The sequence below is a fragment of the Equus przewalskii genome, chromosome 3 (genome assembly GCF_037783145.1).
Source record: "Equus przewalskii isolate Varuska chromosome 3, EquPr2, whole genome shotgun sequence".
NCBI lineage: Eukaryota > Metazoa > Chordata > Mammalia > Perissodactyla > Equidae > Equus > Equus przewalskii.
Window position 1 is genome coordinate 90,473,728 of NC_091833.1, and position 18,446 is coordinate 90,492,173.

At 35.6% G+C, this 18,446-nt stretch overlaps 1 protein-coding gene across 12 annotated transcripts in view; it reads left to right on the plus strand.

Annotated features, from left to right (window-relative positions):
* Positions 1–18,446, plus strand: part of ARAP2 (ArfGAP with RhoGAP domain, ankyrin repeat and PH domain 2) — a 177,602-nt gene that overhangs the window by 121,081 nt on the left and 38,075 nt on the right. For all 12 annotated transcript variants that reach the window (XM_070612987.1, XM_070612992.1, XM_070612990.1 and 9 more), the window contains 3 exons: positions 1,682–1,756; positions 4,579–4,696; positions 18,076–18,204. In XM_070612987.1, coding sequence (XP_070469088.1) covers positions 1,682–1,756; positions 4,579–4,696; positions 18,076–18,204 — 322 coding nt within the window. The remainder of the gene's footprint in view (positions 1–1,681; positions 1,757–4,578; positions 4,697–18,075; positions 18,205–18,446) is intronic.

An 18,446-nucleotide genomic window follows, 5' to 3' on the forward strand; every position in this document is an offset into this window, starting at 1 on the left:
AGGAAAGGCTTTCATTCTAGTGCCTACATCCCCAAGTACTGATACTGTGCTATTAATTACCTCAGGAAGTGTCTTCTCTATTTTGACCCACAGTAATTAATGCAGCCTCCAGAGGAGTTAACTATAACACTAAAAAATCTGGCTCATAATCAGTTAGTTCTCTTGGACTTTTGCTTTTTGGGGAGAATTTCAGTCATGAAATGAAGGATCGTGTGAGCCCAAGGGATAATCTTGGGCAGCATTATCTATATTGTTGTTAGATAAAGTATGAGTATTCTTCTGCATTTTTATCTTTTATATTCATATTACAATAAAAAATGACTCTTGAATGCTTTCTAATTAAGTATACGTAAGTAAAATAAGAATAGAGTAATTGAGAAAGAAAAGTAGAAGAGTTTGGGGAAATCTGTTCTTTTGCTTGAGTTTTTCTTGAATCCATTCAAAACTCCTCTCTGGAGTGTTTTTCTGACAGTCTCTGTGTCTTATCCCTGCTGGAATTTCTTAGCTGTTCTTGCTTTTGGCTTCGCTCTATGAGTTCTTTTGTGTTTGCTTTTTAATTTTTAAAATTCGTCTTTCCTGGAGACTTGTTTATGCAAACATAGTGAAAAGTAAAAATATCAACTGTATCTTCCCTAAAATTCTTGTGTAGCATCAAAAGTGAAGAGGAAAAATTGGGAATAATCTTTTCTAAGTCAGTCGTGCCAGAATAATTAAGAACATTTCTTCAAAGGACATTTTTAATATTTTCCCCACAAATTTACTCATCAGGTTTTATTCTGAGGCGAATTTAACTTCAGAATGATTGCTTTCTCCATTATGATCATTTTTAGAAAATTGGGTGATGAGTATTATTTCTAAGTGATTATATAACTTCAGGGAATTTCTGAAAACTCAAAATATTTTTCATAGATTCATTTAGTTCTTTATTAATCTTCTCCACATTATACCGTCAGTCTACATGGTGATATCTTATGCTTTTTATTTTCTGGCTTGTATCTTATTCCCTTAGTATGTTTTCTGGGGCATAATAGTGACCCACATAACAACACTTAATTCTTAACTAAAGAAAATTAAAATAAAAACTTGGCATTATTACCTACCTTATCACTTCACTTTTTTTCTTGCTAAATATACTTTCTCTATTTGTAGTTTTAATATAGCTCTGACCTAATTCATCCTCAGATTTCAATTTTTGGCCATATTATTTCTTTGAAAATTCAGAAGGATCTATCTTCCCTTTTAATTATTGGTATTATGCCCACACTATAGCTCAGAGCAGAATTATATATGGCCCATTTTCACTCCTCATTTTGTTTATCCTGTTAACATACATGGTGATGGCTCTTACAACTTCTGTTGTTGAAGTCAGCTTATTTCCACTGTAGCAAGGTTTATTATTTCAGTAAGAATGTAAGGGTGTTTGAGGACACTAAACTCTTGAGTAAGAGATGAAAAAATTGCATTATTATTATTGTTGCTGATTATATCATTTGTGTAGATTCCTTGTGCTTAATCAACACATCTGGAAAATGGGTATCATCATGCTGTTAACAGGGAAATTGGCTCATTTCATTATTATAAAATATTTAGAAATAGGACTAGGACTTCCTAAGTGTCTTGTGTCATATGTGCATTCTTGCAACATACTTATATTTGCTGTCTTCATATCTGCCCTTTCTAGGTTTCCCAGGCTGGAGACTTGTTAATTGAAGTGTTTGTAGAAAGGAAGGAACCTGACTGCAGTATTATAATTCGGGTGAGTCCTTTACATCCTGCAGATGGATATAAGGAGTACTGTTGGGAATCACAGGCGTTAACGTTAATTTGCATATCTTGACTTTTCCATTGTGTCTTACATTTTATTTTACATGTCCAGTTCAAACATGCCTGATGACAAGATTGACTGTCATACCAATATCCTCCAGAAATTCCAGATTTTAGTCATTTGGAAAGAGAACATCTGGTGTGCCTTATGTTATGGCACATAAGGTTATGGCATATAGGGTTTTCTACAAGTTCTGGAAAATAACCTGAGCTCAAATACCTGCTTCTCCCCTTAGCTTCTTAACATTAGGCAAGTTAATCTACTCTGAGTCTCAATCTCTCACCTGTAAAATGAGGAAAAGTTACAGTATTTACATCATAGTGCTGATAGAAGGACTCACTAAGATAATGCATGTAAAACACTTAGCAAATTGCTCAGCACATGAATGTTTAATAACTGTTACTATTGGTACTATTATTATTATTGTTAATAATAATCTCCCACCGTTGTATCCTAGACTTTAACTTCCAGTCTTCCAATTTGCTTGAATATTGGATAACTCTTTTCTTTCTTGAGAATATTAATCATTTTTTATGAATTAAAAAGATCTCTCTAATACTACCATATTCAGTACTTAGTCTGCCTTAGGGAGAGAAACACTTATTTCAGGTTCCTACTTAGACTACATTCTCTGTATGAGGAATAGACATTCTGCTATGTAACAGCTGAAATTCAACTTTAGCTCCTTATCTTTTTTAAAGTCCAAGGTTAAACAGAGTCTTAACGTTAGATATTTCTGGACCTTAGTTTTATTAAATGTTTTGCAATCATTAATTTATGCATTTTTAATGATTACATATTATGACTCCATGGCACTGGTTACCTCACTTAGAACATGAAGCTTAACTACTGCTATCATAGGTTTTGTCCTGATGAGGCAGTGGCCTTGCCACTCCTTGGCCATGTCATAGTTCTTATGCTGATCATGTGCTATTGATCCTAGCGGACAGGAGGAAGCAGTACCAGTGCATTAACACAAGGCCACCACTAATGCCAGAAGAGGTGTTCAAAGCATGTGACTTAACTCCACCTACACAAAAACACTTTTGTGGCTGATTTTAATTTTCTTGCTAATAAAGACATAACAGAAGTTATTAGAACAGAGAAAAATTCTTACATTATTTTGAATGTATGTTCGTAAAAGACGAACAGTTTCATGTACAACAACTCCAAATTCTGTTAAAAAACAATAAAAACTAAACAAAAATAATCACTGACATTTATCTAATGCTTTAGACTTTGCAAAACTCTTGTTATATTTATCTCAGCTGCTCATTACCTCAACACAAGTAAGTAGGTGAAGCAGGTGATATCTCAAGTTTATGGAAACTTGGAATTAAAAGCATTAAGGCCAGAATGCAAACCCTGATCATCATATTCTAAACCTAGTGTTCATTAACCTGATTTGTAAACAAAGCATAATGTGCTCTGTGGAGTTCTAGATGTTCTAAAGAGGGGCCTTGGCTGTCTCCTGGGACAGGGAGTGGAGTTCTGGTCTTCCATTCCTATGTCAACCTGAGGCACTCCCTTGCTGAATTTTCACTAGTTTGGTTTCTCAGTAATTTATTATTTTAAGAAAGGGCTATACTTCCTAAAAAATTTTAAAGCCATGCAGATGAACAGCATCATTGAAATGATTCATCTACTAATGTTTCTCCTGCTTCATCCACTTTTCCCAGATGCTAAGTTCTTTTTTTTTAAGATTTTATTTCATTGGGCTTTTCTAAATAGAAGACAGTGGACTTCACTGTATCATTAATATATTCCGAAGAAAGCACTAAATTCCATGAAATCCAAAATATAGACTATACAAGTTATCTGTAATGAAAAATGTTTTCTGTTATTTATATATGTGCAATATGCTTATGATCAGTAATGGACAGGAGAAATGGAAATGAGCACATTCCTTTACTAAGAAATTTTTAAATAGGTACATACTTCTACTGAAAACGTGCAAACTAGGTTGCAGTTGCAATATTGTAATGCTTAAAACATCTTCTATTTGCTTGGCATTATAACTAAGTTCTAATTGAGGAAAGTCAGCTTGCTCTTGGCCAGCATGCATTTAAGATTGGCAAAAAACAAAAACAAGAACAAACAATCAAAAATCCCAAAAGTCCCTAAGAAGATGGTGTACTTCCACAATAGCCTGAGGCTTTGGGACTCTGGTATGGCTGATTCCCTGGCTGCCACTGCAGACTCTGCCCTTTGCCATGAAATTGTGGCTCCAGCATACTTTGGTATCCCACCATCTGTCACTTGGTGTGGCAGGGCATGCCGCAGTCCACTAAAAGCCTGGGGCTTTTCGGCATGGCAGACAGCAGTCGATTGTGTATAATTTAGGGCTCAGGCTCAATAAAGAAAGCCACTTTGAATTCTTGATTATGGAACTGACATGTGAAAAGTTTTACTTCTAGAAGACCATTGGATTTGCTGTCTAGTGAAGGTCTTTCTGTGTATGACTAGATAGTTCTTCCCTCTGTGAGTGATGTGATTCCTCACCCCATGAGAAAAAAAAAATTCTTCCTGATTATGTCTATATTGTAATATCTTTTTCCATTCACATTAAAATGTATTACATTTTATGGAGAATATCTAAACAGACTGTATTCCTCTATGTGCTTAGAGAAGCTAACCACACCAGGAAGAAACTTGGGGTATCATGAGATGGTGGACGGGGTGTATTATTGCCCTAGCATACGGCTCCTCCTGTATCTGACATATATTGTGAAGACATTTTGCCTCTGTTGCAGATATCTCCTGTGATGGAAGCAGAAGAGTTAACTAATGATATATTAGCAATAAAAAATATCATTCCTACGAAGGGTGATATCTGGGCCACATTTGAAGTCATTGAAAATGAAGAGCTAGGTAAGTGATTTTCATGCCAGGGATTTTTAAATTCCTTATAGAATGAAGAAATACTAGTTTTTGACAAATCGTTACTAATGTTTTATGTTTTTCTAAAGATTAACACCTCAGTATGAATTCCCTTCTACCTCAGTCCGTGGAGGTTTCCCTCCTATGATTTTACTCATGGAAATAGATTATTTTATTGATTCTAAAAATATAGAGTGCAAAGCATTAGCTGTCTATGTTTCTGCCTCGGGAAATAAGGCTTTTGTTTATAAAAACAAGCAATTTGATTTGTAACAGTATTCTAAATGTCACCACCACCATCCATCCACCTTATTCCTGTATGCTACTTATTTACCAAAAACAAAGAATGTTGATTTAAAAGATTATTTATTATTTTAAAAAATAATTTTGTTTTAAGCCTAGCAGAAGCTTATTTTTTGGTTTTATCCTTTTCGTCTATCTTTAGTGGAGTGGATCAGCTATTTTATCATCTCTTATCTCAGACCTAGAAGGATAAGAGAGCTTTTAAAACTTCTTGATTACCCCAATAGTGAAGTGCTGAATAAGCTTAACATTCTAATGACACCATTTGGTTTTAAAGACCTCCAGGAAAAACTAATAAGATGCAGAGTATCTTTGTATGTTGACCATCTGTCTAGCTGATACCTACGAAGGTCTTGGGACCCTTTCAAGTATAGCTGTCAAACTGCCAAAAGTAAAATCTTGCCACCCACAAGCTCAAGATAAAAATTAAAATTCAGTATTGAAATGCCCTATCATGTATTATTGGGAGTGTTGTTATCAATGTTAGAATGAAATGGGATTATCAAATATTTTGTCTTTCATCATCCTATCTTGGTGTTTTTAATCCTTTATTTCTTTTTATCACGCATAATTCTTTTAAATTCTAGTTTGTATTAAAACATTATTTTCCAATATTCATTGTCAGGATTCAGTGACTCTGGTGCTTTGGAGTTAGTTCACATGGTGTCTCCTCCATAGGCAGGCTCCGTCTTCCCCACTCACAGAAAGTGCTCTGGCTAATGACTCCTGTGACCCCAAACTGCCAAGTCCGATGGATTTGCTTCAGGCTTTACTTTACTTGTCCTTCCTGTGGCATTTATTGTTAATGCCTGTTTTCTTGTTCTTTGTGGGTTTTCACCATTCTCAATACTGCCTGGATTCTCTTCCTGGGTCTCTCAGCATTATATCTCTTTTGTCAATTCTTCTTCATTTATCTACCCCCTAAGCAGTGGGTTTCCGCTGTTCCAATGTCCTTTACCATCTTTTCTCATTTTACATGTCCTTTATAGATAATCTCTTCATTCTTTGTGCTTGACTATTTCGGGTGAGCTGGTGTTTCCAAAATACACCGTAACTCTTCCTCCATCTGACCCGCCTGTTTACTTCCTTTAAAACCCAGACTAAAGGTTCCATCCCACTTTGTCTATTCTTTGTTTATAGTGCCTATTGCAAGGTTTTATATTTGTCTCTCTTGATGAGAGCTCCTTGGAAGGAAGGAGGGACTCTCTTTTTCTGTCTCTAGTGTCTGGCATGATGCCTGGTACATAGTTGCCATGCAATTAAAATCTATTCATTAAGTGAAGCAAAATTTTGCATTACTATATGGTGCAGAGGTGGTAAAGTCTTTTGATTTTTGTTGTTTAATTTTAAGGAAAGGGGCTATCCCAGCTTCATCATTGTGAGTAAAAGATAACTGTCAGCATTACTGCCAGAATTATCTTTCTGAATCACAAATGGGATCATATGTTCTCCCATTTGAAACCCTTTCATTATTTCATCCTCGCCTAGCTATCCTTCAAGGTCCAGTTCAGATGTTCCTTACTCCATAATGATGTTTAGGTGAGCATAGTTCTCACTGATTGTTTTCTGATTATTTGTTTATAGATCTATAATACTGCATACTATCTGACTTGTAGAATAGCAATGTGTATATATCTGGTTGTGCCCTAGATCATATGTTTTTTAGGATATTTACCTATCTTTTAGACCTTTACATCTCTCACTACCTCTAGTATAGTGCATTGATGTAGAACATATCCTACAAATATCTTGTTAACTGAGGTGGAACGAAAAATAGATGCATCCTGAACCTGAGTGACCTGGATTGTTGGTCCTCAGATAGACCTATCCAAATGTGGAAGGCACATAACAAGTGATTCCTGCTTGTAGATTAGCCACCACTAGGAGACTTCAAGGACCTGGTTAGCTCTTAGACAGCTGACTGTGTCCTGCATGCTCTGTTTCTGTTGTCTTTTAGGAAATCCACAGCAGAATAATGAATCATGGAATTTGGAGTAGGCATCCTCTCCCTACCACTCTTACTCTCTCAAGAGTTTAGTCAAAGTATATCCCTGTGTCACAGTGTTGGAGCTCTGAGCCTTTGGGCACTGGTCCTCCTGACTGAGAGGAGCAAGCAGAATGGATGAGGATAGGAAGGAATTATATATGGTTAGAAGAGCTGGCAATATATCTGAAAACATGGTTTTTAAATTTCATCTGAGAAAATAAAGGGATGCTTACTCTGAAAATGACTGATTATCAACTTGCATGTGATAATTAGTACATCACAAATGTTATTATTGGATTGGGGTGGGTTTCTTTTATTTTTGAATCCTTCTCTCTAATTAAAAAAAAAAGTTATCTTGATGAAGATGTAAAAAGACTAGGAGACTTCAAGTTGTTTTGATTTGTGAGTGTCCAAATATATAATCAAAGAAACTCCATGTATACCAAGAAAGAATACATTTGATGGATTTGAGAATTCAAATTTGGCATGGTTTTAATGTTTAATGTTCAACTGTTCAAGTGGAAATTATCAGAAGAGAAAATTAAGATTATTTTTACTGCTTTTAGAGGAACAAAGCTAGGAAAGCAATAAAGGGGCCTGTGATTATGTTGGCTTACTGAAGCAGATGGAACCTGTGTGCTCCACCTGACCTCCCGAAATGTTAAAAGCTTTATTTCAGGTAACATGCAGGGAAGATAAAGTGAAATATAAAAAGAAGATAAAAGTGAAGGCATTGGCAGTCATAAGATTGTAGTTGATAGGAAGAATGTCAGCAGGGAATTGGTACTTTTTCTAAGTTAATATAAATCCTCCAAGTAACAAAGTAACCAAAACTAAATAAATGAATGAATGGATAAATAAGTAAGTAAACCAGAGTGCTGGATTTTATTTTAGATGTCTGTAAATGTTAAACAATAGTTCTCTACCCTGTCATATTCAGTGCCCCCTTTGTACAATAAATATTTTGTAGTGTTCCCTTTACTCTCCTGAGATAATTATACTCATTTTTAAAAAAATATTAATATACTACCGTAATTATAAGAATAAGTAGGAGGAAAATATGTATTATAACATATAAATGCTCAGGCACTCCTATATGGTTGAAAATAAAAATAGATTCTTAAAACTACAAATGGAATTATCATGGATGTGACAGCTACAAATGCAGACTGACATAAACATGTCATACATCATTAGCAGCATTGCCATTCTTGGTGAAATGGTGTCTTTAGTCTGTTCAGGCTGCTGTAACAGAATTCCATAGGCTGGATGGCTTCCAAACACCAGAAATTATTTCTCACAGTTCTGGAGGCTGCAAGTCCAAGATCAAGGTGCCGGCAGACTTGGTATCTGGTGAGCCCACTTCCTGGTTTGTAGAGGGCTGTCTTTTCATTGTGTTCTCACATGGTGGAAGGGAGCCTCGTGAGGTCTCTTTTATAAGGGCACTAATCACCTCCCAAAGGCCCCATTTGAAATTTGCACTGGATAGAAAAAATGTCTTTCTTTGAAAGATGCCAAGCATCCTTGACCACTGCCGCCAATCATTAGGGCAAGCTGAAACCCACCTAGGGGAGGACAGCACCATCCTCCAGAGCTAATCTAAAGTCTGTTGTTGTTTTAAATGCTTCACCTTAAAACTGAGCCTATCCTCTGACAGTGGAGCCCCATACCCTCTAGGTCCTTCACATGCTGGAAAAAAGTTAACTGCCTGAGGGGCCTCATTTAAGTGGGTCATCACTGAGAGGTTCAAGTGTATGAAGCAGTTACTTTTTATGCAGCAACATAATAACAAAGTGTTTTCTTGTTTCTTCCTCATACTGGCTTTGATATGGAAGATTTGTCCATTTTTAATCAGAATTCTTTCTGGCCCTTCTCTTGATTGACACAGAAAGTGCTGTCACCCTCTGATTATGTGCACAGGACAGAGAAAGACTTGCACAGCTCTAAGTTTGGCACTAAGAATTTAATTATTGGGGAAGTCATAAATGACAGAAATTTAAGGACAATATCTGTTATTTCAAGTGGAAAGTGGATAGCGCTCTCTTTAACAAGGAAGGCTAGGTTTATTCTGTGAACAAGATTTAAACTATTGGTAACATGATTTACCTAGCTAAAGAATCACCTCCATAACCTGTTCTTCTCAAACAACTACACTGAGTTTTCAGCAATTTTTTATGGATAGTATACAAATAAGTTATTTATTTCTAGTAATACCCTAATGCCAGATGACTTATGTACCATATAATCTATCGTAACAGATGGTTGTAACTATAAATGAAAACGTGTTTATTTGTAGGAATTTATATTCCAGCAGTATTTGATGACTCAACCAATTTTTCCTGCCTCTTATCTCTTTCTTAAGGTGGATTTTAATGCCATTTTATGGTTGTAGCATTTGATCGTCTAATAAATATCTTTTCCTCCCATTTTTCAGCTCTGTTTTTATGGAGAAATTTGGATCTTCAGGATTTTCATTCAGCTGAAGTATTTCATTCTATGATACTGATGTGAAAAACATTCTTGACTGTTTGGAAATCTATATTTGCCTCTGTGTCTACAATGATATATTTCAGTATAATTAAGAACACTTTAGAGCTACCACTGTAGTATCTATTTATGATAGCTACCCTCTTTGATATAAATGTTCTGATATTTGGAAGTCTCGTTACCAATTTAATTTTGTAATAAAGAAGAGTAAGCTTTTACTTCAATCCAGTTACTGTTTTCCAGTTAAGAATATCATTCTTACCTCCAGGCCAACTGCAGTATCATCAATTTCCTAAGTGTAGGATATTGAAACTATCTTGCTGTTGTTTCCTTACCATCTTTTCACTAAGCAGAGGAAAATGAAGGGGAACAAGTGAAGGAGAAAGTGTGAAATGACATTGTTTTTCACTTTGCTTATGTTTGCTTATTTCACCCAGTTACATGTGAGAAAATCATCATGTGGGGGTTTATATACTTGGCCCAAATAAAACTAAGTGTGATAGTTAAGATGTGGGTCTGTAAAGTCAGATAGATTTGAAGTTCAAATCTCTATTCCTTACTTGAACCAGCTGTTTGACTGTAGGCAAGTGGCTGAATCGCTCTGATCCTTGGGTTCCCTTAGATAGAAAATATGAATAATAATAATATCTAATGAAGAATGTTGTGAGAATTAAAAGTGATAACTGATACAAAGTATCCAATGTATATAATGTCTGATAACATAGCTTTTCCAGAAATGGCAACTGTTAATGGGATCAGTAGTGTGCCAGAGTTTGCAAGTAGTGGAACCAAGAATTATATAATACCCAAATGTAAAGAGAGTGCTTATTCTATAATTAGTTTAACTTTTAAATACAGATAATTCTAATTATAACCTCCATTAATATAAGACAACCAATTTATGGGTTAATGAACATTTAAATTATAACTTTGGCAAATTATGGGCAATTATGATCTTTGCCAAACCTTTTAGAAAATTATTTGAGGAAAAACAGGATTGATTTAGCACAAACAATTTTGTCTGATTTTATTAAGAATTATAATTTTGTCTGCTGATCCATTTACATTTTCTAACTGATAGATCACTATAGAAATTCATGAGGTACTTCATTCTTCGAGTATTTAAACCTCTGTTATGTACTCAGCACTCTGCTTTGTGCAGGGGCTATATTTGTAAACAAGAAGTAGATTTGTCTTCAAGATGTATGGCCTCGTTGCTCTGTTTTGTTTTTGTTTTTGTAATTGCCATCATAATGAGTAGGCCTGCTCCAATATGCACAGAATGCAAACTGCATTTCATTGCACTGAATAGGAAGCAAAAATCTGGTATTTACACTGGAAGCAGAAAACTTGTTTTCTTCTTCTGTGGCCCTGGGACTATTGATAAGTTCTGAAATGCTGTGATCATAGCAGGGGAGACCAGTATTAAGGAGGATGTGATATATTTGGTCTTTCTTATTTGTGCTTTTATTACCAATTAAAATATCATGGATCATGTATGAGTTTGATGCTATTAACGTACTCTTTCTTGTTCGTCATTAGCCTTACTAGTTTAACCAAAAATGAAAAGCCTGAGTGCTATGTGCTTTACATTTAGGAGGATATGAAAGAGTTGCATTGACTTAAATGTGGCTACAATACTAAGAAAGCTACATCAACATCATCATGTTAGAGCTTATGTTCTTGCTATCTCAATTATGCTGTTTTCAGTGTACTGTGAAAAGGTTTGAATTTCTTTTTTCCCAGCATGTGGTTTTGTTGTAACATTTCATTAACTGATTGGCGTATTTTGATCAGCAAAAAACTTTCCTATAAAACTTGAATTGTTATTGTAAAACCTGTTTTTTAAAATTTTTTTAATTGATATAGTTAACATACAATATTATATTAGTTTCAGGGAACAGCATAGTGATTCAACATATATATTACAAAATGATCACCATGGCAAGTATAGTAATTATCTGTCACCATACAAAGCTAGTATAACATTATTAACTACATTCCTTATGCTGTACATTACATCCTCATGACTGACTGAGTTTGTAGCTGGAAGTTTGTACCTCTTAATATCCTTCACCTGTTTCACTCATCTCCATACTTCCCTCCTATCTGGGGACTACTACCAGTTTGTTCCTTGTATGTATGAGTTTGTTTCTGTTTTGTTTTGTTTATATGTTTGGTTTTTAGATTCTGCAAATAAGTAAAATCATATGGTATTTGTCTTTGTCTGTCTGACTTATTTCACTTAGCATAATACCCTCTCAGTCTATCCATGTTGTTGCACATGGCAAGATTTCATTCTTTTTTATGCCTTAGTAATAGTTCATTGTGTGTATGTGTATATATATATGTATGACATTTTCTTCATCCATTCATCTATAGAGAAACACTTTGGTTGCTTCCATATCTTGGCTATTTTAAATAATGTTGCAATGAATATAAGGGTACATATATCTTTTCAAATTATTGTTTTTGTTTTCTTTGGATGAATACCAAAAGTGAAATTACTGGATCATATGGTAGTCTTAGTTTTAATTTTTTTGAGGAACCTCCATACTGTTTTTCATAGTGGCTACACCAGTTTATATTCTCACCAGCAGTGTACAAGGATTCCCTTTTCTCTACATCATTTCCCACACTTGTTATTTGTTGTCTTTTTGATAATAGCCATTCTGACAGATGTGAGATATCTCATTGTGGTTTGATTTGCATGTGCCTCATGATTAGTGGTGGTGAGCATCTTTTCACGTCTGTTGGACATTTGTATGTCTTCTTTGGAAAAATGACTATTCTGGTCTACTGTTCATTTTTTAATACAAATTTTTTTTTTAAAGATTTTATTTTTTTCCTTTTTCTCCCCAAAGCCCCCCGGTACATAGTTGTATATTCTTTGTTGTGGGTCCTTTTAGTTGTGGCATGTGGGACGCTGCCTCAGCATGGTTTGATGAGCAGTGCCACGTCCACGCCCAGGATTCGAACCAACGAAACACTGGGCTGCCTGCAGCAGAGCACGTGAACTTGGCCACGGGCCCAGCCCCCAAATGTTGGTTTTTTGATATTGAAGTTGTATGCGTTCTGTACATATTTTCAATATTAGCCCCTTATCAGATACATCATTTGCAAATATCTTTTCTCATTCAGTAGTTTGCCTTTTCATTTTGTTGATGGTTTCCTTGCCGTGTAGAAGCTTTTTAGTTCGATGTAGTCCCATTTGTTTATTTTTGCTTTTGTTGCCTTTGCCTAGGGAGACAGATCCAAAAAATACTGCTTAGATTGCTGTCAGAGAGCTGACTGCCTTTGCTTTCTTCTAGGAGTTTTATGGTTTCAGGTCTTACATTTAAGTCTTCAATCCACTTTGAGTTTATTTTTGTTTGTGGTGTAACAAAGTGTTCTAGTTTCATTCTTTTGCATGTAGCTGTCTAGTTTTTCCAACAGCATTTGTTGAAGAGACTGTCTTTTTCCCATTGTATATTCTTGCCTCCTTTGTTGTAGATTGATTGACTGTAGAAGCATGGGTTGATTTCTGGGCTCTCTATTCTGTTCCATTGATCTGTAGGTCTGTTTTTGTGCTAATAATACCATACAGTTTTGATTACAGTAGCTTATATTATAGTTTGAAATCAGGGAGCATGATACCTTCAACTTTGTTCTTCCTCAAGATTGCTTTGGCTACTTGGGGTCTTTTGTGGTTCCGTACAGATTTTAAGATTGTTTGTTCTCTTTCTTTGAAAAATTCCATTGATGTTTTGATAGGAATTGCATTGAATCTATAGATGGCTTTGGATATGGACATTTTAACGATATTAATTCTTTCAATCCAGGAGCATGGTATATCTTTCCAATTATTTGTGTCATCTTCTGTCTTTCATCAATGTCTATAATTTTCAATGTACAGGTCTTTTACCTCCTTGGTTAAATTTATTCATAGGTATTTTATTCTTTTTGATGCTATTGTAAATGGGATTGTTTTCTTCATTTCTCTTACTGATAACTTGTTATTAGTGTATAGAAATATAACATTTCTATATTTTGTATCCTGCAACTTGGCTGAATTCATTTATTAGCTCTAGTGTTTTTTTGATGGAGTCTTTAGGTTTTGCATATATAGTATATCATCTGCAAATAGTGACAGTTTTACTTCTTCCTTTTGAATTTGGATCCCTTTTATGTCTTTTTTTTTTTTTGGTCTGATTGCTCTGGCTAGGACTTCCAATACTGTATTGAATAAAAGTGGTGAGAGTGGGCATCCTTGTATTGTTCCTGATGTTAGAGGAAATGCTTTCAGCTTTTCACTGTTGAGTATGATATTAGCTGTGGGTTTGTCATATGTAGACTTTATTATGTTAAGATGTGTTTCCTTTATACTCACTTTGTTGAGTTTTTATGATAAATGGATGTTGAATTTTCTTAAATGCTTTTTTTGCATCTATTGAGATGATTATATGATTTTTATCCTTCATTTTGTTAATGTGGTGTATTACATTGATTGATTTGCAGATATTGAACCATCTTGGCATTCCTGGTATAAATCCCACTTGATTATGGTATATGATCTTTTTAAGGTATTGTTGAATTTGATTTGCTAACATTTTGTTGAGGATTTATGCATCTGTATTCAGGGATTTTGATCTGTAATTTTCTTTTTTTGTAGTGTCTTTGTCGTGTTTAAATATTTGGTAGAATTCACCTGTCACCATCTGGTCCTGGACTTTTTCTTTTGGGGATGTTTTTTGATTTCATTACTAGTAGTCAGTCTGTTCAGATTTTCTGTTTCTTCCTAATTCAGTCTTGGAAGATTATATGCTTCTGGGAATTTATCCATTTCTTCTAGGTTGTCAGATTTGCGGATGTATGTATGTTTGTAGTAATCTCTTATGATTCTTTGTATTTCTGTGATGTCAGTTGTAGCATTTCCTCTTTCATTTCTGATTTTATTTATTTGGGCCCTCTTGTTTTCTTGATAAGTCTGGCTAAGGGTATATCAATTTTGTTTATCTTTTCAAAGAACCAGCTCTTAGTTTCTTTGATCTTTTCTATTGTTTAGTTACTCTCTATTTCATTTAATTCCATGCTGATCTTTATTATTTCCTTCCTTCTACTAACTTAGGGCTTTATTTGTTCTTCTTTTTCTAGTTTCTATGTATAAGGTTAGATTGTTTGAGATTTTTCTTGTTTCCTGAGGTAGGTCTGTATTGCTCTAAACTTCCCTCATAGAACTGCATTTGCTGTATCCTCTAGAGTTTGGAATGTTGTGTTTTCATTTTCGTTTGTCTCAAGGTATTTTCATTTCCTCTTTGATTTTTTCATTGACCCTTTGGTGGTTTAGTAGTGTCTTGTTTAGCCTCCACTTGTTTGTGTTTTTTCCAGTTTTCTTCTTGTAATTGATTTCTAGGTTCATACCACTGTGATTAGAAAAGATGCTTGATAATTTCAGTCTTCTTACGTTTATTGTGACTTGTTTTGTGGCCTAACATGTGACCTATCCTGGAGAATGTTCCATGTGTACTTGAAGAGAATGAATATTTTGCTGGTTTTGGATGGAATGTTCTGTATATATGTTAAGTCCATCTGGTCAGATGTGTTGTGTGTCCTTGTTGACTTTCTGTCTGGATGATCTATCTGTTAATGTAAGTGGAGTTGTTAAAGTCCCCTACTGTTATTGTATTACTGTCAGTTTCTCTTTTTATGTCTGTTAATATTTGCTTCTATATTCGGTGCATAGATATGTACAAGTGTATAGCCTCTTGTTGGATTGATCTCTTCATCATTATTTAATGCCCTTCTGTGTCTCTTGTTACAGTCTTTGTTTTAAAGTCTATTTTGCCTGACGTAAGTATTGCTACCCCAGCTTTCTTTTTGTTTCCACTTGTATGGAATATCTTTTCCCATCCCTTCACTTTCAGTCTGTGTGTGTCTTTAGATCTGAAGTGAATTTCTTATAGGCAGCATATATATGGATGTCTGTTTCTGTTACCAGGTTAGTGAAGTTTTCAGCCCTTATTTCTTCAAGAAAGTTTTCTGTCCCTTTCTCTTTTTGTTCTCCTTCTGGGAACCCTATAATGTGAATGTTAGTACACTTGATGTTGTCCCAGAGGTCCCTTAAGCTTTCTTCATTTTTTAAAATTCCTTTTTCTTTTTGATGTTCTGATTGGGTGATTTATAGTACCCCTGTCTTCCAGATGGTGATCCATTCTTCTGCATCATCTAATGTGCTGTTGATTTCCTTTAGTGTATTTTTTATTTCACTTCTTGTATTCTTCAGTTCTGCTTGGTTCTTTTTTTATATTTTCTATTTCTTTGTTGAAGTTCTCACTGTGTTCATCCATTCTTCTCCTGAGTTCAGTGAGCATCTTCGTGACCATTACAGTAATATGTTGCTTGATGACAGGGATACATTCTGAGAAATGCAATGTTAGTCATTTTCATCATCATCCAAGCATCGCCAGAATGTGCTTGCCCAAACCTAGATGATATAGCCTACTACACACCTAGGTCATATGGTACTAATCCTATGGGACCATTATCATATGCACCATATGTATTCAGTCTGTCATTGACTGAATACACAGTCAATGTAATTGAATACAGAATTGAAATGTCATTATGTGGTGCATGACTATACTTTGAAGTCTTTGTCTGGTAGGTGTCTTATCTCTGTTTCATTTAGTTCTTTTTCTAAGGTTTTTATCTTGATCTTTCATTTGGAACATATTCCTTTATCTCTTCATTTATCCTAATTCTCTGTGTTTGTTTCTTTGTATTAGCTAGATCAGCTATGTCTCCTGATCTTGACGGGGTGGCTTTATGTAGAAAATGTCCTGTAGGGCCTAGTAGTGCAATCCCCTCTGGTCACCAGAACCAGGTGCTCCAAGTGTATCCCCTGTGTAGGCTGTGTGTGCCCTTCTGTTGTGTCTGAGCCACAAATGCTATGGGTGCTCTTGTGTGCAAGGCTGCACACCCCCTCCCCCCCCCCCCCCCCCAGGGCAAGAGACACTTTGGAGGGGTTCTAGTGCCAACTGGGGCTGCCCGCTGGGTGAGGTGTGGCAGGAACCATATTGGAGGAGCTGGGGTATGTCCACAGGGGAACATCGGTGCAGGGTGGGAGGTGCTAACAAGATAGATGGAGAGTATCAGAAATAGCACCTGCCAGGGCTGGGGTAGCTAGTTAGAAGGAGAGTAAAAAAAAAAATGGTACCCACCAGTACTTCCATCCGTGGAGGAAGTTCCAACAGGTTCTTGCTCCTCTGACACATGCCCTACTATTAGTCAGTGAATCGCCTTCATGTATAACCTAGGCACTTTTCAAACTCCTGCCTCTGTGCTGGGACTCAGAGTGAGTGAGTTTGTGTGCGTGTCCTGTAAGAGGGAAGTCTTGGCTTCCTATAGCCGTTCAGCTGCCCTGGACATAAGCCCCACTGGGTTTCAAAGCCAGATGTTATGGGGGCTTGTCTTCCTGGTGCAGATTCCCTGGACTGGGGAGCCTGATGTGGGGCTCAGGCTGCTCACTTGTCCAGGAGGACCTTCACAGTTGGGATGTCCCTCCCACTTGTGGATTGCCATGTGGGGGTTGTGGGTCCTGACTAGATTACATCTCTGCTCATCTCTATGTGGCTTTTTCTTTATTTCCTTAGTTGTGGAAAATCTGCTTTGCTAGTCTTCAGGTTCTCAGCGACAGGTGTTCTATATGTAGTTGTAGTTTTGGTTTGTCTGTGGGAGGAGGTGAGGTAAGGATCTTCCTATTCTGCCATCTTGATCTTACTCCTCAACTGTGTTTTTTTTAACTCTGCTAAGAACATGTGATACATTTAAAAATATGATTGCCTGAAACAAAATCTATATGGATGAGTATTTATCAAGGAAAAGTCTTTAATGTATCATTAACTTCTTGCTTATTGGCCTATTATATCAACAGTTAACGTGTAATTTTGCTACATATTTCTGATTGATATTTCTGCTAGTCGTTAAACATAGATTACTCAGTACTGTTGTATGATTATTTCCATATGTTCTCTGTTGAAGTTATACTTTATAATTTTGTATTAATTGACTATGAGTATACAGCCATAAGTTGTTTACTAGTATTGGTCAGAAATTACAATATGCTAATCTTGTTGGGATAAACAAAAGATTAATTTATGTTATGACTTAGTGCCTGACCAGATTAATTTTTCTAGTTCTTTTGCAATCATTTAATTACATGTGCAAACAGGCGGCTTTTCATAAGCAAACCAGAATGTTATCTAAATTAAAAAGAAGATAGAGTAAGACACTGATTTGTTATACAAAAAGGTAGCTTTATCTCTGAGATTTAATCTAAAGGATAGCACCTCTGAATTTTTTTTGAATAGTTGGGTAGCAAACAAATGCCCCTGCACAGATTCATTTATACAGTGCCTTTTATTATATGCTTAATGATGACCTAGGTCTTAGGGTCTCTTGTATGTACTCCTAGTACTATTCTTGTGTAACATAAGATATGGTTATGTTTATGGTTGAATATAGATCTTTTTAAAAGGACTTTTTAAATTTATAGTTACAAAAAATTATATCTTAATTTCTTTTTTTCAGTTTGATTTGGTTTTATTTTTTGCAGAGCGCCCTCTTCACTACACAGAAAATGTGTTGGAGCAGGTGCTTCGGTGGAGTTCATTAGCTGAACCTGGCTCTGCTTATCTTGTGGTGAAGAGATTCTTAACCGTTGACACAATTAAACACTATAATGGTAGGTGCAATTATTTCACATTCCAACTACGATCGAAAATTCAAGTGGTTCAAGGGTAGTTATTGTGGCACAGGTGTTATTTGAAAATGTAAAAACTGAGTAGCTAAATACAGAATCCACTGACGTAGTATTGTAGAATAGAAAGAATATATAGACCAAGTGCTAAAGGCAGAGTTTCTTGGTAGGTAGCAGTACAGTAATAGTTGGATAAATTGATGGTACCAAGTTAAAGTTGTTGGAAG